This window comes from Apiospora aurea (genome assembly GCF_038362705.1).
Source record: "Apiospora aurea strain CBS 24483 chromosome Unknown utg000010l_segment0_segment0, whole genome shotgun sequence".
Classification (NCBI taxonomy): Eukaryota; Fungi; Ascomycota; class Sordariomycetes; order Amphisphaeriales; family Apiosporaceae; genus Apiospora; species Apiospora aurea.
Window position 1 is genome coordinate 3,159,960 of NW_027117397.1, and position 26,571 is coordinate 3,186,530.

A 26,571-nucleotide genomic window follows, 5' to 3' on the forward strand; every position below is an offset into this window, starting at 1 on the left:
CACATAGAAACGCTCTCCTGCCCTTTTTATACCGCTTCCCCGAATCCATTTTGGAAGTTATTATGGTTCTCTTTGGACCGGTGGACCAGCTCGACCTCGGACTCGCTCGCGTCGTCGCCGCCACCCCGCGTGCGCTGGACCGAGACGACGGTGGTCTTGGTAATACCGTCGCCGCCGTTGCCCTTCTTGAAGTAGCTAAGCCCCGGCCGGCTGCCGCTCTTGAGCATCTGGGACGCGTTGTTGCTGTCGCCGGTGCGGGAGCGGATGTACTCGGTGCCGCGCTTCTTGAGGCGGCGGAACAGGCCCGCCATGCCCGGCATGCAGGCGCAGATGACGCCCACGTCGAGCTCGACCAGCGACCACACCGCCAGGGGCGCGTAGTCCATCGTCGGGTTCGTGCTGCGCGTCCAGCCGATGAGGGCCTGGAGGCGGACCACGCTGCAGATGGTGACGAAGAGGCCGACCAGGAAGGTGAAGATGATGCCGACCTTCTTCTTCCACGACAAATCGAGATTCATCCTAGAAGGGGATTCGAATGTTAGCCAGCCATTCCATTTGTTGCTAGAAGGGATCGGATATGCTTACAGCTGCGGGATGGGCATGAAGAAAATGACAATGTCCAGGACGATGTTCAAGGCAGCGCAGGTGTACGTTTGCGCGTCCATGTTGATGCACTTTCCAGTTTTCTCGTTATCCCACCTTGTCCATGTGTAGTCGAAGGGCACGCAGTACGTCAAGAGGGTGACAACGAACGCCACGCAGAAGAGCGCCATGACGGCCATAAGTATGAAAATGTGCTTGCGGAATTGACGATCCGGGAAGATCCTGAGGTAGAGGAGAAGAATCGAGATCTTGGTGAGAGTAGATTCGATTACATAGGCGAACTCGGCAATGTAGAACAGCTAATATTTGCGTCGTGGTCAGCCATGTTTTGGTACACACACCAGTATGAGTGAGAGTTTACGGGTGCACTCGGGAACTTACAATGAGCACAATGTTGATGTGCATGTCGTCGAGCGTCCACAGATCAGTACCGAGGCCGAATACCACCACTGTAGTTACGCATTAGCCATATTCCCGAAACCTCATGTTTCTCCCACGGAACATACTCAGCTCAGCACCGATCGTCACTCCCGTGAGGACAACGAATGAAGTGATGATAGCCCAGTCATCGTATCCCAGCAACATGCCGCCGAAGTACGAGGAGCGGGCAAGTAGGCGCCCTCCCAAGAAAACCGTGGCGAGGGCCCATAGTGTCCATGCAACGGCCCGAATCATAGGTTGGATGTTGCGCGGCTCAACGCCGCATGTCGTCGTCAAAAGCCGTTCGGCACCTGGGGTATAAAGAATAAGTATATGAGAGTCCCAGGGCAGAGTAGACGGGCAACAGGACTAACCCTTCAGCTGGTGGGTTGTGCAGCTCGCCCGCATGCAGTCCTTGGAATCCGTGACGATGAATTCGTTAACATCGAGACAGGACCTCGATCCGGCTCTGGCCTGGAAACAGTCGAACTGTTCGGCTGTCAGTATTGGGTATAGGGCCTCCGAGTGCGGCAAGTAAACGGTGCAGCTGGCAGGGTTATACATACAGCGCATTGTGGCAGTTGTTGCTCGATAGATTGTAGAATCGATACCAAGCTAGCCGACTGTGTCGAGTTCTGAGCGGCGACGAGGGTGGCGAAGATGGCCAAGAGCCACAGGGTTAGTGATGAAGAGAACCGGGCCATGTTGATGAGGCGTCTCTGACAAGACCGAGCAACAACGACTTACACGAGAACCACACAAGACGATAGTAATATGGCTAGCTTGTATAGATAACCCATCGCGAAGGTCGGCGGGGACGATGGGGGTTATCAGTCTTTTGTTTCCTTTTCATACGAAAGCAAAGTGTGCCCAGTGCTTCTTGCTGCAGTGCGTTATGCCTTCTGCCATGCGGCGTGTGCCGGCCGAAGCGAGGCAATATGCCGTGCTAACGAAGCGATGAAACCTGGATACGCTGACTGGTCCCTCTTGCCCTGCTGTGTTCCCCTTGAGGCGGCATTAATATCCAGAACAACCCAGGCACCCATGCGAGGCCGAATTTCTTCTTCGGTTAGTGAAGTCAGACGGGGCCGCCTACACCGAATCTGGCAGTCCTTCTGTGGCCTACAGGCCCTACACCACGTTTTCGGGACCAGGTCCAAGTTTGCGCGGGTGGTCCACTATACGAACTGCCAGGGTTGCTGCCAGGCCCCCCCCGCAGGCCATGACTCGGGGAGACCCAATGGACAGGCACTTGCAAGACAGAGACAGGGCAGAGACAGGGCAGAGACAGGGCAGAGACAGGGCAGAGACAGGGCAGAGACAGGGACGGGCCTAGGGCCTGGTCGTTCCATCTCCAGTCTTTTCTGCTGGCAGATTGCAAGTCTGTAGCCAAGTCTCTGGGAGAGAGTGGAAGCGCATTCCGGACCAGAATTTTCCAAAAAGGCCCCAAAGGACTATTGCCCGGATGGAGGAGGTCGTCACTCCCAGTTTCCCGGAAAGGAAATGATGTGAGGCCAGCTGCAGGGCGAATGAGGGCGAACATCCACAGCACTGTCTGCTGGGTACAGTGCAGTGCAGCGGCCAGGCGGTCCAGTCCACCAGCAGCTAGTCGAGCCGGCTTCTTGTCGGTTGAAGTTAATATTGTACCGGGGGCCAGGCGTCGTCAGCGAAAGCTATGTCGCACGTTGACTGAAACATACATAAACGTCCCGTCCGCCCTGGCTCTAATTGCAGACTGGACGTTGGAACGGGTAGATTCCCATCCACTCGCTGTTAATCGGGCCCGGCCCCGCGGCCGAAGGTGCATTTCAGCTGTGCTGTACGCGAAGAAGCAAGTCATCGACCCCGTGCTAGTACTTGTACTACCACAGGCGATGACGAGACCGGCCGCTCCGGCAGTTGGTGAGTGCAAGTAAACACCTACACCTCGGCCAATCTCGCTACAGTCCCTTTGGCGAGACGAGTGCCCATTCCGAGCCTGAACAGGGGAGTTCTCAGATCTGGATTTCGCAGGGTTTCCCGGGATGCCTGGTTGAGGTCTAGTCTAGCGGTTCTAGCGCTTCTTCTAGCGCTTCTTCTAGCGCGCGGGCCCGGATGGGCAGCTCTGCTTTCATTGTTCAAGCGGCCTGGAATTGGTCACTGCGACGGCTGTGGAGCGACGTTGCACTTGTCATCTTACAAAAACACGATACCGCGGCCTTCCACGCCTGTCAGGCTATTGTTGTTGTGCTATAGTCAAAGCCCCCAAATGCACGCGGCCCGACATAGATGGTATATGCCAATATATGTCAATCGTGATATGATATTACACCGAGCAGCTGGTTTGCCGTACCAAACATCGGCTGATCTCAGATACCATGTTGTATCAGTGCAAATCCGGCAAGTCCCTACTTAATAAGGTAAGTACCACTAAGCTCGGTTCACTCACGACCTCTGTCAATTACAGCAGCGAGATTCAGTGGAGGCTTAGGGCAGAGAACTTTGCCCTTCTGGGCAGAGAGCCCGCCTAGCGCTTTTGGTGAATCGAGCCAAAAGCTTCCCCGTCCCTCTACCCCAAGCCCCGACTAACTCGCTCGTATCCTCCCCCGTTCCGATACCAAATGAAACAACGGTGCAGCGACGCGAAGGCAGCATCAAACAACGGCTCTTGACCCCAATCCGTCTGCCCGTCAAGAATATTAGCCCGGCAAATGCGGCCTGTGGTGGCCAAAATTTGCTTCGGATGACTTCCACGTCGACGTTCTAGCCGGCCGAGACTTGGCTAGATGTACGGAAAAGGGGTGCGAGCTACTTTCAGCAGTAGCTCCGGATGGGGTCAGGCCATGGACTCCATCTCCGGATGCAGAAGAGTTCGTCCCATATCCACCTGCTTGGGAATCGCTCTCCAAAAAGAGCGAGGGTCCCTGGTAGGATTATGCATCGCCCATGGCTTGGGCTTGGCCACCCAACGGGTCTACCGTCTATTGTACAGGGTCTAGCGGTAGCCCAGTGCCTCCTGAAAAAGAGGGCAAAAAAAGTTCGTGACGGCTCGACACATTCCCATGGAATATGCCATGACGGCCAGAGCGGAGCTTTTGCATGGGTCGACAACCCAAACTGCCTCCGCACTTGGTCCGCCGCATATGAGACGTCGGCCATTCTCCCGCTCATTGGTAGGTCTTCACGTGTCTTATTAATCTAAGGTTGTCGATATCAGCATTGTGGCCGGGTCTAGCTGGTGGTACGTTGAAACGAGGACCCCCAGTCTGGACTAAAGTCCTGCCATGACTCGGATCGTATACATCTCGAATCCTCCCCGTTCCTTCCACGCTCCTGTTGTCTCTGGTTACATTCAAATCTTCACTTCCGACTACCGATTCCTACTTCTCTCGCGTCTCTAATACCAAGCCTTCCTAGTCCTAATATACTTTTGTCATGGCGGAACAAAAGACCGAGGACTTTCGTGTCATCTTGGTCGGCGGTGGCCCGGTGGCGTTAACCGCCGCCCATGCACTCTCCAAGGCCGGGATCGACTATGTCATCCTAGAGCGCCGGGACCAGCTCGATGTCGACTCTGGTGCCTCCGTCGCCGTCTGGCCTCACAATGTCCGCCTCTTGGACCAGCTTGGCATGCTGGAGGAGGCTGACCGTACATACATGCCCGTTCTGTACAAGCGTAATCTGCGAAGGGATGGGTCGATGATATCCAAGAGCAACATGTTTGAAGCTATGCAGATCAAGTAGGTGCCCTCTCGCTTAGCCTTACCCTGGACCAATACGCTAACGCCGCCATAGTCACGGTCACCCGTGGATGTGCTTCCACCGTGCCAAGCTCATGAACATGCTGACCAACAACCTCCCGGACCCGTCCAAGGTCTTGCTCAACAAGGAGGTCGTCTCCATCGAGACCACATCAACCGGCGTGACGGTCTCGTGTGCCGACAAGAGCACCTACACGGCATCCATGGTCATCGGCGCCGACGGCGTGCGGAGCACCGTGCGGCGGAAGATGAACGAGGAAGCCTCCAAGCAGCCGGACGAGCCCTTCGTCTCGACCTACAAGGGCCTGTATGGCTACTCCACCAAGTCGCCCGAGCTGGACGCGGCCACGTGCTACGAGACGCACAGCGGCCGCATGACGATCCAGCTGATCGTGGCCGAGCAGCAGCAGCACTTCCTGGTGTACGAGCGCCTCGAGAAGCCGACGGCGGCTCGGGGCCCCCGCTTCTCGGACGAGGACAAGGACGCGATGGCGGCTAAGTACGCCGACGTTAAGTTCCCGGGCCGCGAGCCGGGCCAGTGGGTCACCTTCGCGGACGTCTGGGCTAACCGCCAGTGGAGCATGCTGAGCAACATCGAGGAGGGCGTGGTCAAGCAGTGGCACCAGGGCCGGTGCGTGCTCGTCGGCGACGCGGCGCACAAAATGACGCCTAACACGGGCTTCGGCATGAACAGCGGCCTCCAGGGCGTCGCGCACCTGGTGAACCGCCTGCACAGCCTGCTACAGACGAACCCCAACCCGGACGGCGCGGCCCTGACCAAGGTCTTTGCCGAGTACCAAGCCGCGCTAGACAAGAACTCCAAGACCACAGTCGACATGGCCGGGCTCTACACCCGCCTCGTCGCCTGGGACAACCCCGTCTGGAAGTTCCTCGACCAGTACTTCCTGCCCTACATCAACGGCGATGTCACCTCGCTCAACTTGCTCATGTCGCCCATTGTGCAGAAGGGCGTCCCGCTCGACTTCTTGCAGGAGAACGCGTTCAAGACTGGCAAATACTCATACCACATGGGCCAAGCTACGATTAAGGTTGCTTAAGTAATGTCATGATGGTATGAGGTCAGGTGAGGAGGTGCATGGTGACATGCAATACTTTTACTTCGTGTTAATAGTGTGGGTTTCTTTCTTTCGTTTTGGTTTGGCTGTCTGCAAAGAATACCCTGTTCGTTTATAGATGATATCCCTCGGTTTCAGCCCATGATGGAGTATTTTGGTTTTGGAACTCATGCCACGCCTAGCAATGCAGCGTACGTCAATTATTATTACTATTCATTCATTATCATGCCCATGTGTTCCGAGTGAAAGATGAAGACAGAGCACAGTGATACTCCTATACATAAACCCCAATGTTTGACCTGAAGACGGTGTCATGTATCACCATCGCCACCACCAGATACTGAGTCGCGGCGAAACAAGTCTGTGCCTCTGGATGCCTTCCCGGAGCTGAATAGTCCCACTCGAGGAAGGACGATGGAGATGGCCACTGCGATCACTACTGCTACTACTACTGCTGCATCAATAAAAATTTACGTGATATCTGACTCCTTGTCATGTGCAATTAGCCAAGAGTGCCCAAAGTCATGAAGTCTGGGAGCGCAAAAGCAAATCATTAAATTTAGCCGCCCATCCCACGCTGTCCCAGAGGGACGGGCAGACCATATTAGTCATTTTCTCCTCGTACGACTGAACTATTGTGCTGTGCCGCCGGTGCGTTGTCACTCTCCTGCAGTCGTCCGTCCCATACATTAAGGGAAAACTGGGGGCAGCGCCTAATAATCGATGAATGTTATGATCACCCCCATCCGGACCGAATGGGTTGGGCGGGTCCGTCTTCTGGCCCTTTTTCTTTTGACTTCGGACCCGACGCGGATCGGCGGCGGAGTATTGGGAATGGGGATGGGAATGGGAATGGGAATGGGAATGGGATGGCCAGGTCCGATTGGTGGCCATGGCGTGGTTGCTTGCTGGCAGAGTTGGCCTGTCCTCCCCAGTTTTTAAGATGTGTGTTTGGGTCGAGAAACCATGTGGGCATGGATATTGTTGTTCTTAGGTAGGTGTTCTACTCTAACGTCGAGGGAGCCGGAAAGGCTTTCCGAGTTTCCGGAGATCCTGGGATGTGTTCCTCATTCCTTCATCTATATTGTTTGCATATTACTGGTAAATGTGGTTCTTGGGGGTCGAATACGCATATCACGCGTCTTGGCTCACTTCCATGACCTTTGGGCACTCCTATTCAAAACTCCAGACTAGCCATTTAGTACTGGAATCCCCTTGATGCACGAGCCGGCCGGCCCATGAGCTGCACGTGAAGGTGCTGGCAAAGTGGACGGCTCTTTGGAGGTATTGTAGGACGATGTCAGCTTTGGTGCCATGTGATTCTAACAGGGATGCTAACGACATTAGCCAGATGCATTTAACTGGTTCTGGTGTCCATCAATATCTCTTGGGTGAGGTGGGGATCAACCTGGCAACTCTGGCTTGGTTGTTTGTATATTATTGATATCGCAATAAAGAGCCCATTATATGACCGCTATGGTCGTACGGGCCCGGGGATTAACCTACACTCTTCATATGTTGTGAAGAATGTCTCGTAGATGAGTCCCACTGTGAAGAGAGAATGGACCACCATCCCCATCAGTCACAACCCATAAGAGGGCCGGCCTGCCACGAAAAGTGTACATGATTCTTGTCATGCTGGATTACCTTTGTATTCCACGACACTACGCGAGCTATACGCAGTAGGTAATGCCTCCCTTCGAGTTTAGAGGTAGACATTCGTCTCTCATAGCCGGGGCTAAGCTCTTGCATCATCTTGTTGAATGATGGGGTGAACGAGATTCGTGTGTTTTGCCAAAGCCATGGCCTTCGCGTTGATATCGTGTGCTATGAAGACCTGCCTCCCCAGGAGAACCACCTCGGCCTTGCTTTCTTTGCGTTCTGGGTCCCAGATGCCGGTGGGACAGCCTTGCCAGCCTCAGCTGCAGGCTTACTACCACCAGCCTCGGGGCTTTCAGAACCGCCCGGCGAAGATTCTCCCTTTAGCGAAGCGATATTGTCGTTCAGGATGGCAAGCTCGGCATCTATGCGAAGCACCTTGTCTTCGAGAATCTTCTCGTACTCTTGGTCCGATATTTGTCTCATGGGACTCCATTTCGAGGCCATGATGCTCTTCTTCTCTTTGGGTTCCTGGCTCTGGAGCTTTTGAGACACATACGTGGTGCCACCGGCCAGGGTGGAAAAGAAGAGAATGCCTGGTAAGATGTTCCTAGGGCCACCTATGACAAAGGTGAGAAATCGGAGAGTCGCGAGAAGGCGTAAACAGTCAAGAACTTACGGGCCATGCCTCCTATCATACCAGATACTCCACCGGCAGCTGCACCTGCTTTGACCTTGTCCGCCGCGGTCAAGTACTCTTCGCCTCCCCATGCATGCCAAAGAAGACTCCTGGAGGCTTGGAGATGTTAGAACGAGACAACGCCTTGTTTGTTGGCCTGGGATCATGGTTACTTACCCATGAAACTAGATCCCAGAGCAAACCACTGGATGCCGGCTACCAGGGCGAAAAGACCGGGCGGGGCTGCGCGCATGATGCCTGAGCCGGCTCCGAAGGCAGCGCCCAGGACACCCGTTAAGGCGCCGGTCTGTAGCGACTTGGTGCCGATCTCGAAGAGCTCGGCGCGGGTGGGCATCTCGTCCCCCGTGGGGTTGGGATGCCGCTGATCCGAGGATGGAGTTGCTGGAGACATGACAGGAATATAGGGGAAACTAGTAGATTTGTATAAGACAAGATATAGCCAATGGTGGCACAAGAAAGAAAAGCTTCAGCAAGCTAGAGCCCCCTCGAAGAGTCAAAAAGGTTGCAACGTCGTCTCAATACAGCCCCTCCAACGACACTTTGGAACATGAACCGAGGCTCGGAAGCCAATAAAAAGAAGAAAAGTCTGCAGGTACGATCCGAGATCCAATAAGAGACCGGCTGTCCGCGTGACTACCACGGCATACAAAGCAGATGCAAGATGAAGCCAGAGGTTGAAAAGGCCATGATGGAATTGGTGCTTGGCGGCGCCGGTGGGTGAGGTTCTCCGGCAACCCCCTGCACGAGCCACCTACTAGAGCAGGCAGCTTGGAGGGGCTAAGCCCAGTTGGGCTTAATGAACCCCACCTCCGTTCTCAACCGCCGAACGGAGAAAAGTACCAGGGTACATGGAAAACCTAAGGGTCTACGGGAAACCACCAGGAAGTGGGAGGTTGTGTGCGGCCACTGTCTTATGGTTTTCAGGGCACCATGATCTGATAAAAACTCTGCGAACCGGCCAGCCTTTGTACCTAGGGCTTTGCTGATACTTGCCTAGTGTGCCGCGACGGGGGAGAGGGCATGTGCGACTGACTATGTCTATTGCAGGTAGGACGGCGAATTTGATGGTATCATCGGAAATTCATAGTTCACATCGAGCTAGAGACTCATGATAATTTCCCAAGGTTTTTTTCCTGCCTGTGTCTTTGTTCAGCTTTATGATAATCGTAGGCACACATGAATCAACGCCTGTGAGGGGTTTTCAAAATAGGCTATGCAGAATATGTTTCGCAGGCCGGGAGTACAAAAACTATCGACAGACCAGTGAATGCAACCTGAACCTTGCCGTGAATACGTACGACACCAGAGTGTATAATAAGCGAAGACTCGTAGTAAGGTAGATGGATGACGCTGATTGTGTCTTTCAGCAGTTCTCTAATCGATTGTTACAGTGCGTTACCTGCCTAACTTTTTTTCTGCGCAGTGAATCGCGGGGTTCCAATTGGCTCATAATTGCTGGATTTCTGTATTTTTTGGACAGACCCACCAAAAGGCAAACCACACCAAACCAAATCCCAATTCATTCGAGTCGGAGTCCAGGCTATCTATCTCCATTCCCTGGCCAAGGTCAGTCACAAATCGTACATTAAGGAGAAAAAAAGCCTCTTGAACGACGACATCGAACAAGACAAACCCTCCACACATCTCTTTCGTCCATACAACCCCGCAACCTCTCCTACGACTACCAGAAAACAACGCGCTGCGATTCGTGACATCGTCGCGCGTCTCTCTTAACAACTGCAATCATGGGTATGTAGCCTCCTCTTGTATTCCCACCCCCACTGCCCGCTGCCCACTGCCTGGCGCAATCTCTCCTGTCGACCTCTCCCGGGCGCTCGTCGTCGCCGACTGCCGGTGCCATGTCATCGACGACCCTCTATGACAAGGTGGCGACTCGCTCTGTGCTGTCGGCGATGGTGCATTTGCATACTCTGTCAACTCTCCCAACCCTCTGTCGCTTGCTTCTCTTGCACTGGCAGTGGGACGAGGACTGTACTGGCGCTGTTGTTTGCGTCCACTCAGATCCCAACCTCGTCGATTTTTCGGATGAAGTAAACGCTGTCTATGATCGAACCTTTGCTAACATGTTCTCGTCGCAGCTCCCAAGAAGAAGGAGCAAAAGACTATGTCCCTCGGGGCCTTCTTGAATGAAGATAGTATGTCGAAACCCTCCGCTTCCACCCCTCCATACACCAACCACCCCTCGCCGATTTGCAGTGGGATACATGACATCCGACTCAACACTGCGAAACCACACCGCGACACTCGATAACAACCTAGGATTTAATTACTAACTGGTATACAGAATATGGTGGCTCATGGGCTGATGAAGTCGAGGATTCTTTCGGTAAGCTACCAATCACCGACCGTATATCACATGAATATTCGTGGCTAACTCCAACTTCAGGCTCTCAACCTCTGCCTCCCCCCAGCGCGCTGGCTACTCTGGATATGGCAGCACCAGCAGCTATGCCGACCGTGGTATGTAACCAATGATGGGTCGAGTATTTCGCCGTCAAACGTAAACTGACCATTTTTCTTTCCAACAGGCTTTTCTGTCCGCGAGCGCGACTCGTACCCTACGGAACTTCCCACTAAGCCGCCGTACACTGCTCACTTGGGCAACCTGTCCTACGAGGCGACAAACGAGACAGTCACCGAGTTCTTTGAGGGCTGCGATTTGAGCAGCGTTCGCATCATCGAGGACAGGGAGCTCATGCGTCCCAAGGGTTTCGCCTACGCTGAATTCAAGGACGTCGAGGGCCTCAAGAAAGCTCTGACCCTGGATGGCGAGTCCTTCCAGGGACGCAACATTCGAATTAAGATCGCCGATCCTCGTAAGTATTCATCCCAAGAACATAAACTGTTTACACATGCTAATATGACTACAGCCAAGAACAGCGATCGCATGGGTGGTGGTGGCGAGGCGCGGGATCTTCCCAGCTGGGAGCGCAAAGGACCTCTGGCCGATATTCCCGGCCGTAGCAATGAACGTCGTAACGATTTTGGCGAGGCGCGCGAGCGTCGTGGACCTCCCCGAGATGCTGGCTTCGGTGATGAGCCCAAGCCCAGCCGCGATTTCTCCAACCTTAGCTGGGAGCGTAGGGGCCCCCTTTCGCCTCTTCCCCAGGCGGAGCGCTCCGAGTCTCGCGGAAGCAGCCGTGCCCGTCCGACTGAAGCCAACCGCACCGAATCTTTCAACAAAGAGCGCCGCGCGTCTCCTGCTACCTGGGGCGAGGGCCGCACTGCCGAGGGCTCGCGACCTCCCCGTGGCGAGTTCCGCGACAGACCCGAGCGCCCTGAGCGCCCTGAGCGCACTCCCACTGCTGCTGAGCTCGACAACCAGTGGCGCACACATATGAAGCCCGATCACAAGTCTCCTGAGCAATCCCAACATGGATCCGAGGCACCATCCTCGCCGGCTGGACCGGCTGCCGCACCGGTTGGTCGGCCAAAGCTCAACCTTGCGAAGCGCACAGTCTCGGAGGCTCCTGGTGTGACATCACCCCCGCCTTCCTCTGCTACCGACCCGAAGGCCAACCCGTTCGGCGCTGCTCGTCCTATTGATACGGCTGCGAAGGAACGTGAGATTGCTGAGAAGAAGGAGCAAGCCGCCAAGGAGCGCAAGGAAGCTGAGGAGAAGGCCAAGGAGGAACGCCGTCTTGCAAAAGAGGCCGCCGCGAAGGAGGCTACTGAGAAGGCTGCTGCCGCTGAGGCTGAGAAGGAGGCTGCCCCCGCCGCCGAAAAGGCCGATGCTGAGGCAACTGAGGCTAGCGAGGCACCTAAGGAGACACAGAATGGAACTGCTGAACAGGCAGCACCCGCACGACCCAAGGAGCAGGCTCCGGCGCCTAAGGCGAGAGGCACAGAAGGTGGTAGCTGGCGATCCGCACCAGGCGAGGCCCGTGGAGGCCGAGGTGGTGGTTACCAGAACGCTCCTCGAGGACGTGGTGAGACGCGTGGAGGACGTGGAGGTGGCCGTGGCCGAGGTGGCTATGGCGAGCCGAGGGAGCCCCGAGAGCCCCGAGAGCCCAGAGGTCCCCGCTCCAATGGCGGTTCTCAGAGTGGACAACAGTCTGTCCCAGCAACTCCCATTACCGAAGATGCTCCTGCTACTCCTCAGGATCCCGAGGGCTGGACTACTGTCCCGGCGAAGGGTCGCCGCGGTGGCCAACGGGTTTAAGATGACGATTGATGATTGGCCCTGCGATGGTTGTTGGCGGTTGGTGTAGCCTCTTCACCATGTACAAAAGTTCAGGTCTTTTTTTGCGCAGGTCCTCAACAAACAGGTTCGGGTGGTTTTTCAGGGGCGCTCTCATGATGATAGAGGACACCGTACCACTCTGGTCTGGTGACGAAATACTGAACACTTACTACTACTACCACTTCGCTCTACCCGTCCCCCATCGTCACTACCGATTCTCTCCCGTCTTTCCTTGTCTCTCCGGGCTTTCTCCCATCTCCACTCTGGCGTTATGATGACGCTGTTCACGTACGACTTCCACGATTCATAGGTCATGTCACTACGCCTTTAGACACTGCCGGGGTATTATGATGTGTGTGCAACAACACGGTCATGATGTTGGGAGAAAGCACACTTCTCTTTTACGGTTCGCCTTTCATGTTGGAGGCTGGTTGGGGGTTTGTTTACTTGGCATGCATGCATGGTCTCTCTTCTTTTCCTTCATCCATGACATATTACCGATGATACCGCTTGTCTCTCTCCATCTTTTCTTCGGTCTGCTTGATGCTCTTCATATGGTTTCTCTCTCCCCCTCTCTTCCTCCCCCTGTTCCAGCGCGGCTTTCCAGGCAGTGTTAGGCATACAGCAAGTAACACAAGCCGGGGAAAACAAGAACAGGGAAAGGGGCGGACATGGTATAGAAAATCTACGGATGGTGAACAAAAAAAACGGGGGACAGCTGCAACGTGGCAGTAGTAATAGTAGATGAAACTAAGAATGAAAAAGTTCTAAAATTAATATCCTCTTGACATCATGTGTGCATGTGATTGCTATACGAAGCTGAAACGAGACCAACTAGGATCGCTGTAGTCTATAGTAGGTGTGATAATAGGACTAGACAATGGTACGTGTATGCGAAGTCATTTCAAATAGGTATTCTCATGCTGTGTAGCACAGATGCAGTAAGTTACATTTCTATCTCCCTTACTTCTTAAACACAGTAGCCCCAATTCTCTCAATCTCCCTCCCTTCCACGGTCGTCTTGCCCGCCGCCTCGAGCAGCCGGACCCAGGTCTCGGCGTCGCGGATCCGGACGGCCTCCTCGGCGGCCTTGACGCGCATGCCGCACTTCTCGTACATGGTGATAGTTGCCCCTGCTTCCAGGTTGGTGCACTTGGGGATGAAGACGGCGGCGAGGCGCTGGTTGCCGGCCTGCAGGGTCTGGTTGAAGAAGGGTTCCCAGCTGATGGGGCTCTTGCGGCTCTTGGAGATCTCCTCGACTTCGTTCCAGTCTCGCTTGGCGACAAGGGCTCGAAGTCTGGATAGAAAACGGGTTAGTAAACAGCGGACTTTACACAGATGGACCGAAACAGAGAGAAGAAGGAATCGAAAACGTACCGAATCCACCAGGCCACCTTCTCAGGCACCTTGAATTCACTCTGGATCTTCTTGGCCTTGTTGTGATACCCCAGACGAATAAGCTTGAAAAGTGTCTCGTTGACGCTGAGTCCCGTGAAAGTGTCCGAGAAGTCACGGTCAAAGGCCTCCTGCATGCGCAGCAGATTCGCGGCCTCCTTGAGCGCCCCGAGCTCGAACGCGTTGTCGCGCGAGTCGGCCATGAGCTTGGCGGCGAGGACCAGCTTGTCGCCTGCCGTGCGCGCGTCGGGCTGGCGCAGCGACTCACGCACGAACACACCGGCGCCGTCCACACGGCGGTCGTCCTGGTAGTACAGATCCTTGAGCAGGGCGTTGTCGCCCTCGAGAGACGCTGACGACTCGACGAGGGCCGTGGCGGCGGGGCGCGCGTTGATGACCCGGAAGAACGAGGCCAACGGGAGCTTCTTCTTGAGGTGCAATAGCACGAAGAACATCAGGTCGGAATCGCCGCTCTCGATGGCCTTATCCAGCGCGATCTCATCCTCTTCCATGCTAAGAAGGAGGGGCACCTGGCGGCCAGCCCGCGGTTCATGGTTGAGTAGTTCTGTGGCAAGACGGCCTCGACCTTCATCATAAGCTGCATGGGCGATGGCCTCGAAGGATATACCAGGTTTGCCGGCCAGCTTCTCAACAACCATTCGGCAGATTGATTCGTCGTCTTCGGAGCCCATGCGTACTTTCGCTGATGCCCAGTGCACGTATATCCTGTCAGTCGGCAAACGTAGATAGCCAGCAACGCGCAGCGCAAGAAGATATTCATGTCGGTTGATTAATCTCTGAATCAGTCCCTCCGGGGTTAAGCGTTGGTATTGGTCGTAGGATAGTGGCAGTCCAATCTCGTAGTATCGCACGGCGTTCAGTACTCTCAAAGTCTCGCACATGTCGACAAAGTCATCGCTGTTGTAGATATCAAGAACGGACTTGCCGAAAGAAGCAGCCTTGAGGAGCTGTTTCTGCCAGTGGATGTTGAATTCTTGTCCTGCGGCAGCAACGCATGTGTCCACTGCCTCAACCAGATTGCCCCTGATAAGTTGTATGTCATCATCGGCTTTGGGTGATTGGTTCTCAAGCTGTTCTACTGCATCCAGCAATATCGAGGCAGGCGACTCTGTCCCGAAGCGGAAGACCTCTTCGCTCATATCGGGCACTCTTTGGATGAAGTCACAGACGTCGTTGGTAATTAGACGAACACCATCGTGATCTTTAAGTAGTTAGCCCGGCAATGGGGATTCGAAGAGCAAGTATGCCAACTTACCAGGTATTACATGTATTCTGCCATCGTAGAAGTACTGCGCAACAGCGTTACGGGGGCCAACCACGTTTACCTCGTCATCCCATGCTATCACGACTGCGTCGTTACCGCACCATTGCAGATACTTTGGAGGGATCTTGGATTTAGAATCATGCTCGCTTAGGCGGCTCTGGAAATCAGCGGTAATGACGTGAGCCCTACCATCTGCGGCATAGAGGGCAGCGAACTTGCCGTTGGGCGAAACGCTGATGTGTGTGAAGGGCCCTATGTCCAGGAACCTGTCTTCGCACTCGGTAGCATCGACCACATAAATCGTCTGACCGATGCTCAGGAGGACCTCGACAGACCGCGACAGCGTATAACTCGGCGAAATAATCGTCCAGGCGTGCACTTCGCCTTCCGGAGGCGAGGCCAACTGTTTCGGCCGCGGCTCGTCGTAGGATGAGACGGATATGAGTGAGTTATTGGATAGTAACGCGACCATGCCAGTGTCGTAGAATTTGCATGATTGGACCCCAAAGTCTTCGGCCGCCTGGCCTAGGGAGAACTGGGTGAAATCGCCCTGCAGGTCGAGATAGCAGCGAACAGTGCCATCATAGCTCACGACGAGGAGTTTCTCGTCTTCAGACCAGCCAAGACCCTTGATGGAGCCCTTGTCCCACGCGATGCTTTTCAAAAGCTTGCCGGCGCAGCTGTAGATGTCTATGCTCGGCTTAGACTTGGCTGCACGGAAAGCCTGTAACTTTTGCTCATCTCGATAAATTGCTATAGCATCATCAGTCAATCATTCATAGGTTGGCATGGGCTGAAGAGCTGGCGGGGAAAGCATCAAGGAAGAGGACATTGCATTGTCGCGTATCGGGCGTTGGTAGAGGTTGGAGACATCGGATTTCGCGATGTACCGCGCCCAAGAACATGCCGTGCACAGCTCAAGCAAATGCGACGTTGTCGAAGATATATGATTCCAGGAATTAAGAGCTTCGAAGATGAACTTACCGATTGCGCCGCCGTAGGGAGCTCCGGCGACGATGTAATTGTCCAGGTCCAGGTCCTGGTCAAAGACGGCCGTGTACAGCTGCGTCTTGCGATAGAAGCGGTCTCCGACCTTCTCCCATCCTGCCGTCGGATGAACTGCTTCCATCTTTCTGCCGTCACCTCATCATTCTTTCGAAAAGGCGCTCGTAAGGTACTATGACACTTGTGTAGGCGACGTATCAGCCCACCAAGGGATTAATTTGATTGAGTTTGGAAGGCAGCAGCTGTTGTGATGGACAACTCGGTGCTCCTGTTGTTGGGTGCTGCAGGTGACGTTCTAGCTCTCTCTAGCTTCCAGTGGCCGGGGTGATCCTCTTTTGCTTACGTAACCTCACTCAATATCCCCACTCTCAATTGGAGCTACGTGCCAAATTCAGACTTACACCCCTCGAGCTGTGATGCCACCACCAGCTAAGCACCCTTTTATTCTTTCTAATTCTTTCTTCTAATATAAGATGCAAACAGAAAATATCACATGCTACTTTGCAGGATGGTATTGCTGAGGGGACATCGTACAGCAAGAGGCGGAAGCATCTGTGTAATTCGTTACCCGGGACCTCCATGGTCTGCGGTACACCAGAAAATGCAGATTTCCGTAGTAGGCAAATCATCGAGCTCCTGATCACTTGGAAGATTGTAGATTCCGGTACGCTCGCAGCCTTCACGCTCGCTCGATCTTGCCAGATAGAGACAATGCGAGCAGATAAATCCTTTTACATGAGAGTCGTTTCGAACTGTTAGCTTTATACCAACTTACAGCTATATCATCCGTGGCTTCACGGAGAACCTCGGCCGGAATGCTAATTTCCCACATTCAGTCAGCCAGGCTTAAGCCATGGCCACTTATGACTTGAACAAGACATAAATCTAATAGATAGCAAGAATAAATATTGAAACGTCCTCCTTAAATTCCGAAAACACACAAGTATTTAGGAGACAAGTACTTCCTGCATGGGGCCCCGGGGGAAAGGCGGCGTGGAGTAATTTGATAAAGACAGAATGCCGATGCGCTGATAATTGTCCGGTGACTCCGCAGATCGTGCCAGCAGAAGTCCCGTACCGTGATTTTCTTCTTCGTCTTTGACCACCACAAGAAGGACAGCCACAGTCGTCTCCTCGATCACGGTCGAAGTCCGTGCCAGTTCGGATTCCTCCAATGTATCGAAGTGAGCCCTTGCGAGCGTGAAGCCTCCCTCTTCTATTGCACTAGGAACCCTCTCCAGGGGCCCGTCAAGACAGCAAGTAGACGCATGAGGGCCACTAGTGTCAATGAGTTCTACCTTCGCAATAAAGTCAGGCCATCTCCCGCCAGGCTCCGGGATGGCGAGCTTCGCGGGATATAGTGGACCCAGCAACCGAATGCTAGTCCCATCCATCTCTTTGCCTTTCGTATCCTCAGCATCAAGACCGAGGCATTTCGTGGGAAACTTGGCGGACTGGAATTGGCTCGGAGACGAGTGAATGAATTCGCCCTTGAGAGATGTCCAGGAATAGCTCGGCATATTGAGGTCTTTTGGGAAGTATGGAGGGACCTGCTCATAACCGTATCGATACCACAGCAGGCTCCTCGCCGTGAAAGGGGTCATGACTGGCTGCAGCCAGACCATGGTAACGCAGGTCGCCTCCTGGATCTTGGTGGCGATCATATGCTGTATGCCTTTGAAGGCTATAGTGACATCACTCTGTTTCGTGAGGTTACGGCGCGAGTACTCCTGCACCGTTGAAAACCATTGCTCTTCTGGGTCAGTCGCAATGTACATGTCCCCGAACAGCTGCTGTCCACACTCGCAGGCCCTGCTCTCATGGCAGCTAAACTGGACCTCGCCTGACGTAAAGCACAGATGCCGTGTAGACAGCACCCTTTCCTGCAAGGTCCAACCCCTGAAGTCGACTGGATCCAGCCATTTAGTATAGTGACTGTCATGGGACTGCGGGCCACCTCGGTGATGACCCCAATCATAGAGTATTCGCCCACGAACTTCGACTGATTTGTCTTGCTCAGCCGTCACCTCGCCTAGAAGTACGGATGGTTTCCGTGCTTTTTCAAGGAATCCCTCGTTGCAGCAAGCAGCCGAGCTTGCAATGATGGTGACGAGTGCATGCCTATAGACTGTGCTCATCTTGGCGGCTTCTCTGTCCCAATCCTGCTCGTCGTCCTGTACGATGCACATGGAGTCGATCCAGATCCATTTGTATCCGATTTTGGCAGTTAGGGCCACGGCGTCATGCAGCGTCTTAGGTAAGTCAGACCAGGAGATACCCTCCCGGAGGCTACGCAGAGTTGAGGACTCTGCTTTCAGAGGCGGACGTTTTGGTCCCCAGCAGTAACTCACTGCAACGTAACGCTGCGCCATCTCTAGTTCAAACTGTACAAGTCGGATCTGGGATGTGGTAGGTTGAATTTCCAGGACTCGACTGGGCCAGCTAGTGACCCCCTGTGAGATCTGAGATAGGTACTCGCGGCATTTCTCATGGCTGTGGATGCAGTTATTGAGTTGGTACTGTATGAAGTTGAGCGTGCTAGGCGACCCTGCCGTTCGCGGGAATTCCTTGTCGGGAACCATCAGTCGGTGGACCTGGGGCTCTCCTTTGTACTCCCGTCAGCCAACTCGGTATCGTTGGCCATTGAGAACTGATGGCTTACCAAGGGATGTATATATTTGGATAGCTGGCAGGTTCGCCTGGCCCCTTATCGTGAACCTTTGGGCATCGAAGCGAAGGACCAACTGCTTAAGCTTCTCCGCCTCCCCAGGGAAATCATCGTCCCATAGTCGAGTAGCAGACAGGACACACTGACACACCCAGCACCCCTCGGAAGCCCGTTGTCGCACATCTTTAGTATTGCGGTACTTATGGCCTGTCCGTCGTTTGAGTGCCGTCGTTGGTGCCTCGTGTCGCTCGTCATGTTCGCAGAATTTACATAATGAAGAGAGGTGCGTAACACTTTCCAATCCCGTCAATGCCCTCCCCATGTTGCTCGGGTGCTCACCTAGACCGTCTCGAAGTTGGACGGTGTCCTGGGCATTGGAAGGTTGGCTCATATCTTCTGTCTCCAACACATCGAAGCCTAATAACACATCACAGCATCATGCCAGAAACTAAATACTGTAAAGCAGTGCGTTTCGCGAAACTCCTTGCACCAAGCCTGATCAGGTCCCCGCCATATGATACGGCCATCTGGACCGTGATTGGCCCAAGACAGAATCTACCAACTGCGCAGCACATAGGCGCGCGCGAAAGCTGCAAATGAGACAGCGTATTTGTGAAGATCCACAGACCCGGTAATACAGGTAGCTGTATCCATAAGTACTTAAGCGCAAAGAAATTATGAAAAGATTGAAAACTCCAGATTTCATACAAGACATACCCGACCACTTGAATGTCCAGTCATCCAGGGATCGACAAGATCATTCAGTTCTTCTCCATGACCTCCTCGAAGAGCTTCTTCATCTTCTCTGCACTCTTCTTAGGGTGCCGGGTTTGGCCTTCGTTGTAGTTTACATAGGTGCAGCCAAATCTCGTCTCATAGCCCTCCGCCCACTCAAAGTTGTCCATGAGAGACCAAGCCATGTAGCCTTTGACTTTGCAACCATCTTCGGACACAGCCTTCGCCATTGCTCTGACATAATCATCGAAGTATTTTACTCTGAAGTCATCCTCCAGCATCTCTTCCATGGACAGTTTATCCTCGTCTTTGATACTTGTACCACTTTCGGTTACGTAGATGTCTGGGTATCCGTAACGCTTGCTAAGCCAGTTGATAAGGTTACGGAAACCCTCCGGATTCGGTCGCAGCCAGAAGCTCTGGGTTTCCGGGCCGATGCACTCGCCACTCTTCGAGTAGAAGAGACACTCCAAGTTACCCAGGATATCATCGTCTGGCGGAGTACCGGTCTTGTGCTTGACGTAATTGGCAGTGTAGTGGTTCATGCCGTAAAAGTCGTTGGATCCCTGAACAAGAGCGCGCTCCTCGTCGGTGAAAGTGGGCAGGCGGTCCCCGAGCTGCTTCAGCATGGACTCGGGGTATTTGCCGAAGTAGATCGGATCTGCGAACCACGAGATGGCAAATTCGATCTTGCGGTCGGCGGCCTCGACGTCAGCGGGGTCCTCCGGGTCCCAAGGATACGTGCCGTCTCCATTGAGAGTGATGCCGATCTGTCCCTTGTCTGTAGGCTTGAATTCTTCTCGGTACACCTTGACAGCGCGACCGTGGGCTACCAAACAGTTGTGCCCAACGATCCATTGCTCTCGGGTGCTGTCTCCAACCGCAGACTTGGTGCGATCTGAAGTGTGACCCGGTGCGAAGTAGCCACTGTTGTAGCCCAGAACAGAGCTGCACCAGGGCTCGTTGAATGTGATCCAGTTCTTGCACTTGGGGATTGCCTTAAAGACAACGCGGGCGTAATTCTCAAAGTCGAGAGGGAACTCAGTCCTGTTCAAAAGACCACCGTACCGCTTGTCGAGCTCATCGGGCAAATCCCAATGGTACAGAGTGATGAACGGCGTAATGCCTGCCTCTAGAAGATCGTCGACAAACTGCCGGTAGTGGTCGAGGCCCTTTTGGTTGACGGGGTCATTCCGGCCACCTAGCGGGATGATACGAGACCACGAGAGAGAGAATCGGTAACATTTGGAACCAAGCTGTTTCAAGAGCGCAATGTCCTCTTTAGTTCGGTTATACGAATCACAGGCGGTATCTCCGTTGGCTCCATGGGCAATCTTGCCATCGATCTTGCAGAAAGTGTCCCAGATAGAAGGCCCACGGCCATCAGCCTGAGTGGCCCCCTCAATCTGGAAACTGGATCAGGAAGTACGCAGGTCAGTCTCCGGGTATCGATCATGCTTCAACGTTATGAGGTAGGTATAAATTGTAAGTGAGGCCGAATGAAACTGTGATTACTCACGCAGCTGTTGCGAACCCCCACTGGAAATCGGCGGGAAGAGACATTGTGGAACCGAATATAGGGGAGTTGACCAAACAGTAGACGGCTGGTATATAGGCTATTTCTAAGCTTTGGCTGCTTAGAAGCTCGACGACGGCGGGGGGTCAATATGGGTATATGTCCTGAGGTGCCTGCCAAGACCGTATACGATCTCCAGAAAACGGACCCAAACGAGGCCGAGAAGATGAAGACGAAGATGAGAGGGATACCAAGAACATCAAACAGAAAGGAAGTAGAACTGCCACCCCGTAGAGACGCGCAAGGCCTTCTTATAATCCAACAACAACAGCCTTGTGTTCCAGGGATGGGGTGTAGTGTAGAATCCCCAATGCCAATTGTGGATGAAGCCTTTACCTAATTCTCGACTTCGGACCGTGACGACCGAGAAATGTCGTGCACGATACGCTCTCAAATGGCTAATTCTCCCACCCCCCCAAAAAGCCCATACCTGTAACGAGTGATCCCCCGCGCGCGGCGGGGTAAAGCCTGGCCAAAGGGCATTCGTTCGTCGTATCGGATTGCGGGAGGTCCCCTGCCTGTCCTCTGTCCTCTGTCCTTGGACTCTCCTCCTGGTCGACTGTGTTCCAGCCCAGTCCGATTCGAGTCTCGTTCGTCCCATCTCTCACCTCACTGGGGCGATTCGGCGAAACGAACGACGACAACACAGAGCGGCACTAGTCGTAGTAGGGCGGGCTTAGGTACCTAGGAAGGTCTAGGACGGACAGGTACGACGAGGACGGCATTGGATTGGGTCACTGACACAACACGGGGTACATCACATCTTACCTCTTACCTGGCAGACTGATAGGCGTGAACGGGTATTGGCCATTGACCCCCCTCTGTTGCTGCCGCCGCCCTCCAAGAAGTCCAAGTCGCCCGTGTTTCGTTGGCTGGGCGTTGAGTGCTGCTCCATCTTTTCCAGGTGCTAGGGAATCTGATGGGCGGGCCGCGTCTCCGAATGGAAAGCGGCGATGTGCAGGTCAACGGCCGCCGTCAAAATCTCGGGAGCCTACCTTGGGGTAGGTGGCTGAATGGTCGCGACACCCAGCCAGTTGCCAGGCACGACAAGACGCTAAAGGGAAAGGATGATCGTCGCTTCCTATTTGCAATGATTGAGCGAGTGAGTGAGTATGCCGCCCAGCGCCCAGCTTTGCTTGCTTGCTTGCGACATGTCAGCAATCGCGTCCCTTCCTTTCCAATTCCAACACACCCACCCTCTATCTTGCCAACATCTCGTTCGGCCGGGTCGAAGCCCGGTCAAGCCTTATGCGGGCTGCCAGTTAGTAAATAAGTGAGTAGGTGGCTGGGTAACATGAAGCGAGCAACCTATCACCCCCTCTGCCTGCCGCTCCTGCTGTACGTGGTATATTGTGCATTCCCGTCCCGTTCGGAATTGAAGAACCATCCCGCGCGCCATGCCATACTAGTAGACCCTGCATCACCTTGGAGGACTGGTACTACCTCTTGAGCATATTCAGACCTAGACCTACATACATGCACGCTCTGATTGGCAAAGCACATGTCAGAAGCTCGAGGCGAATCAATGAAAGACCCCAATGTTGATCATGAGAAAGTCAATTTGTATACATGATACGTGCGGAAGACACCTCTCATGCCCGTCCAAATAATGGCTATGTAAGCCGCATCGTACATACATACAGCTGTCGATCCACACAGCAGGTTTGTCCAGTTCATTACAATGTTATGCCAAGCCTGCAGCATCATCCTCTCATACTGCACCCGCCTGTCCTACTCGAATGCAATCGCGTCTAAAGTCGGATGTTCGGATGTGTTGCCCTCTTCCCTTCTTAAAACTCACCCTGCACGTTGCTCCCTCACAGCGATCAACGTGTCGTCGGCTATTTTATGTAACACTCGTTCGCCTGGGATGGACCTGGTTTGTGGACGGCGAGGCGTTCCAAGCGAAATGCAGGTGCTGCGTGCGTTGCGGCCCGCCTGGCTCCCAAGAATGGCAAGCAACATTATACTCAGTACCCAGCCAGCGGTTCACCGGTCCTTCAGGCCCAGCCTCGCTCATCAACAGTAACGAATCATTGTGTGCTGCCCCTAGCAGCGCCTTGGGCATCGTCGTGTTCTGCCTCCTCACGCTTTCGTTTGCCCGAGCTGGAGCTTTCGGTGTCATCGTCTATGCTCTCACCACCGCCATCGCCGGTCCATTCGGTAACTTCCCACTCAACGCGAACACGGCCGTCTCGACTCTCACGGGCGCCTTTGCTTGTGTGCAGGTTGCCCAGTTGGCTGCCTCTTACCATGCTGTCAAACCATGGAAGACCGCTGAACTCGCGGCCCAGCAACGGTGCGTTCGGGCCGGTGGTGACAGGGACCGTGGGCGCCAGGTCCATCTCCTCTATATTGTTACCGTTGCCATCGTCATCGGGGAGAAGGCCCAAGTCTTCCAGGTCACGTAAATCTTGAGTAAGTAGACTACCAAGGGTCAATTGGATGTAGTCAGCTTCGCTCCGCGGCTCCTCGCTCCAGTACGACAACGGGGTGCCACAGAAGCCGCAAAACTGTCTCATAACATGCTGCTCGGTTGGGTGGGAGTAGAAGCGGCGGATGGAGGATCGAGACTCGTCAGGGAAGAAGGGAAACGTCCGGCTGTGATACCAGGACAGTGGTACACGGAGGAAGGCAGACAGTGGAGTTGCCGCAGAGATTCCTATAGAATAGAAGAACGGTCTTTAGCACTCGGCTTCGTCAACCAGGAGAGATGCGATGGGCTATGGCAAGGCGTGGTATGGCAAAGAGTAAGGCTAGGCCGGGCCGGGCCGGTGTCACTTCAGTCCTGCGGATAGGATTAGGTCTTGGCACTTACTCTGAGAAGAATTACTCGTGTCAAAGAGAACATGGCAATCTCGAGGGGAGCTGGCAGGAATGCTGATCACATACTGATTCCTGCCGCAATGGCAGCTGCCCCTTAGAGTCTTGTCCGAATCCATGATGATCGAGCAGTCGACTGTTGCGGCCTCGGGATTGTTTGTTGCAGTTCCACCATGGGAAGATAGCGTGGGCGGGAAACGCGCAGTAGTAGAAACGGGGACCCGTTGAGTTGGAAGTGACGTAGGGACGGGAGCGGTCGATTGACGGGTTTGAAGCTTTGAAGAAGACGAACGATGTCTGTTGTTGTTGCTCTGCTCCAACGTATCGTCAAACGGTATATGTTTGCATCCCTTCTTGAAATATTCATTCGACACTCCCGTGATCTACTGCAATGACGGCAACATGAATTGGGGGACTTGATGTTCAATTGGCAATCAGTTCATGTTGGTTCGATTGGTCGCTGCTTGAATGTTCTAGTAGAAATGGAAGCTTCTATGGGGAAAGGGCGGGGAAGCTCGTTACGTCGGTGTTACCACTGATGCCAGTAATCAGTAATCACCTGCATCGGCAGCCACTGACAGACTGACTTACTCCAACCAACAATACGCCTGCCAGTGCACATGACGATCCTTTACGTTGATATGCCTGGTAGGGCACCCATGCGATAATTACATATCAACCTCTATCTAGCTTAGAACTGGGTAAGAGATGTAGGTTGTCGCCGTCAGATATTTGCCGGATTTCAGTTGCATCGTAGACCTCCATTTGATGACGTCGCATATGACTGGGCTTTATATCGGTCTGCTCGAAACATGACTCTCACTAGAGTTTGTCAATTGGAAACGCTGGGCCTTTTCAACCGGCTCTTCCTGATTGTCGTCGCACACATAGTCTCCGCCACCGGCATCAGCGGCAGGTGCCAAACTCGCCTCACATTGGGCCGTATCATCAGTACACCGCTCGTTCCCGGGCGGTTTGCTTCCTCGCTCCAGCCACCAGCGGAAGAATATGGTCAGGAACTGGGCGACAAACACCTGTTCCGTCGTGTAAAGCAGTATGGGCACCTGGACCAGCGATTTGGTCAGGTCGTCATGCTGAGCCCACATCGCCTCCGCAAGCGGTATGCCGACAGAGGTCGTTTTCGCGGCACCGCAAAAACAGACGGCGATAACTTCGACTTTAGGGATTTGCTTGACGGTCAAAGCCCGCCTCATAATCGGCGGGAGCCGCAGTCCCAGCCGAGATTGGGCACCGATCTTGTTAATGTTCCTGGTGAGAAATCGGGGAGGGTACGCTGCATAGAAGCAAATGGCGGTGAATACCGCGTATAGCACCAGATTCATGACGATGTTGAAAGCGATGGAGGACTTGGAGGGCAGATAGAATGCCCCAGTCTTGAATGCCCCGGAAAACGTTGACCTGTGCAGATGTCATCAGCAAAGAAGTTGGGGACGAGCAGGCGCAGTTCAAATCTGCGACAATTTGGGAAAGGGGCAAGTACTGACCAAATAAGCACAACCATGCCCAGAGAGCAGACCTTTGCCAACCGAAATGTCTGCAGCACCCACTCGACCTTCTTCGACCAAACCCATCGCAATACCTGTCCCACTGCCAGAGGGAGTAACACACTCAGGCCAAGCTGCTTCATCACATGGGCATACATGGGACCCATCGTGGACGGCGCGGCCGGCCTCCACGGATCGAACGAAGCGTCCGCCGGCAGGAACCCATAGATCAGGGCCGGGGCCAGAAACGGCCCCAAGACGTTGCCGATGACGACTTCGATGATGGCAGCCGCCTCATCGCCCCCGGCGTTCCGCGTCATCACGACATTAGACGCTATGGTAGTAGGGATAGCACTAACCGCCATCATACCCATCAACATTCGCGGGTCAAACAGTCCGGGACTTACGCCGCCTGCGGCAACAATTATATGGATTAATACTACACGGCCAGGTTAGTGTTTCCTTCAAGGTTCATCGTCGTACCCGGTTCTGTCTGGGCTTCTCGAACTCACTCAACATGATAATGGGTATTGTGATAAAGCCGATGCCTTGCACCAGTAGATGCAGACGCCAGTTCGTGATATGCTGCTTCAGCTTCTCGGGCGATAGCTGCATCCCGTTGATGAAGAAGATCAGTCCGATAACGCCGTAGAGGACCAAGTACTCGGATCTGATGATCCCGCCCCGGGCCGCCACATCTAGCCATCCGATTAGTTCGTCTTGACCACACAAAACCAGAGGAGCGCCTTACTGGGAAAGAAGTACGCTAGAACGCACGCGATGCCGAAACCCAATATAATCCAATTCTTGAGCAAGAAGCCGCCTATTGCTCGAACAGCCCGAACCAACTTCGAAGCGGCTCCTTGTTCTTCTTCATCGTTCGTGGGCTTTTCGGTGGACCTCGTGACATCGGTCATCATTTGAGTTTCTACAAGCCTTGCCAAGCCGGGTTGGGGTACGATAGACAAAAGCACCTAGATCACCAATATCCACGACTCGCATCTCAGCCTCTCGTTTGACCGCAGGAATCATCTGTGAGAGGCAAAAAGTGAAGATTCACAGATTTTGAGACGACTACATCACCCAGACCCGAGATAGGAAGGTGTTGGATCACGATATGTGGGTACTAAATTTAGTGCTCTCGGAACTGCAGTGCCGGCCATTGCTCCCGATACTCGGTGCGATGTCGGGTCCTTCAGCGCATACCATGAGCGGCGTGTCTCCGAGTCCATCATCG

At 53.9% G+C, this 26,571-nt stretch overlaps 9 protein-coding genes across 9 annotated transcripts; 2 read left to right on the forward strand and 7 right to left on the reverse strand.

Moving 5' to 3' along the window:
• Window positions 1-26: 26 nt before the first annotated feature.
• Window positions 27-1,727, reverse strand: PG986_014951 (CFEM domain-containing protein; the record flags this gene model as incomplete). The annotated part of the gene is made up of 6 exons (XM_066851173.1): window positions 27-519; window positions 586-902; window positions 985-1,052; window positions 1,110-1,334; window positions 1,398-1,512; window positions 1,590-1,727. The coding sequence occupies 6 exons, from the start codon at window positions 1,725-1,727 to the stop codon at window positions 27-29; spliced, it is 1,356 nt and encodes a 451-aa protein (XP_066693411.1).
• Window positions 1,728-4,437: 2,710 nt separating this feature from the next.
• On the forward strand, window positions 4,438-5,821 carry PG986_014952 (uncharacterized protein; the record flags this gene model as incomplete). The annotated part of the gene is made up of 2 exons (XM_066851174.1): window positions 4,438-4,742; window positions 4,798-5,821. 2 exons carry the CDS (start codon window positions 4,438-4,440, stop codon window positions 5,819-5,821), a joined length of 1,329 nt encoding a protein of 442 aa, XP_066693412.1.
• Window positions 5,822-7,666: 1,845 nt separating this feature from the next.
• Window positions 7,667-8,529, reverse strand: PG986_014953 (uncharacterized protein; the record flags this gene model as incomplete). The annotated part of the gene is made up of 3 exons (XM_066851175.1): window positions 7,667-8,058; window positions 8,118-8,234; window positions 8,295-8,529. 3 exons carry the CDS (start codon window positions 8,527-8,529, stop codon window positions 7,667-7,669), a joined length of 744 nt encoding a protein of 247 aa, XP_066693413.1.
• Window positions 8,530-9,883: 1,354 nt separating this feature from the next.
• Window positions 9,884-12,321, forward strand: PG986_014954 (uncharacterized protein; the record flags this gene model as incomplete). The annotated part of the gene is made up of 6 exons (XM_066851176.1): window positions 9,884-9,887; window positions 10,238-10,294; window positions 10,444-10,485; window positions 10,546-10,623; window positions 10,688-10,975; window positions 11,030-12,321. The coding sequence occupies 6 exons, from the start codon at window positions 9,884-9,886 to the stop codon at window positions 12,319-12,321; spliced, it is 1,761 nt and encodes a 586-aa protein (XP_066693414.1).
• Window positions 12,322-13,305: 984 nt separating this feature from the next.
• PG986_014955 (uncharacterized protein) lies at window positions 13,306-16,151 on the reverse strand (the record flags this gene model as incomplete). The annotated part of the gene is made up of 4 exons (XM_066851177.1): window positions 13,306-13,639; window positions 13,720-14,959; window positions 15,014-15,775; window positions 16,007-16,151. 4 exons carry the CDS (start codon window positions 16,149-16,151, stop codon window positions 13,306-13,308), a joined length of 2,481 nt encoding a protein of 826 aa, XP_066693415.1.
• An 823-nt stretch (window positions 16,152-16,974) lies between these two features.
• PG986_014956 (heterokaryon incompatibility protein-domain-containing protein) lies at window positions 16,975-19,086 on the reverse strand (the record flags this gene model as incomplete). Its single annotated transcript, XM_066851178.1, has 2 exons — window positions 16,975-18,632; window positions 18,690-19,086. 2 exons carry the CDS (start codon window positions 19,084-19,086, stop codon window positions 16,975-16,977), a joined length of 2,055 nt encoding a protein of 684 aa, XP_066693416.1.
• A 370-nt stretch (window positions 19,087-19,456) lies between these two features.
• On the reverse strand, window positions 19,457-20,993 carry PG986_014957 (glycosyl hydrolase family 1; the record flags this gene model as incomplete). The annotated part of the gene is made up of 2 exons (XM_066851179.1): window positions 19,457-20,843; window positions 20,950-20,993. 2 exons carry the CDS (start codon window positions 20,991-20,993, stop codon window positions 19,457-19,459), a joined length of 1,431 nt encoding a protein of 476 aa, XP_066693417.1.
• A 2,046-nt stretch (window positions 20,994-23,039) lies between these two features.
• On the reverse strand, window positions 23,040-23,948 carry PG986_014958 (uncharacterized protein; the record flags this gene model as incomplete). The annotated part of the gene is made up of 2 exons (XM_066851180.1): window positions 23,040-23,668; window positions 23,825-23,948. The coding sequence occupies 2 exons, from the start codon at window positions 23,946-23,948 to the stop codon at window positions 23,040-23,042; spliced, it is 753 nt and encodes a 250-aa protein (XP_066693418.1).
• A 705-nt stretch (window positions 23,949-24,653) lies between these two features.
• PG986_014959 (uncharacterized protein) lies at window positions 24,654-26,254 on the reverse strand (the record flags this gene model as incomplete). The annotated part of the gene is made up of 4 exons (XM_066851181.1): window positions 24,654-25,248; window positions 25,335-25,746; window positions 25,847-26,032; window positions 26,086-26,254. Coding segments are annotated over 4 exons (1,362 nt in total), but the record flags the coding sequence as incomplete, so codon positions are not given.
• Between the last annotated feature and the right edge of the window lie 317 nt (window positions 26,255-26,571).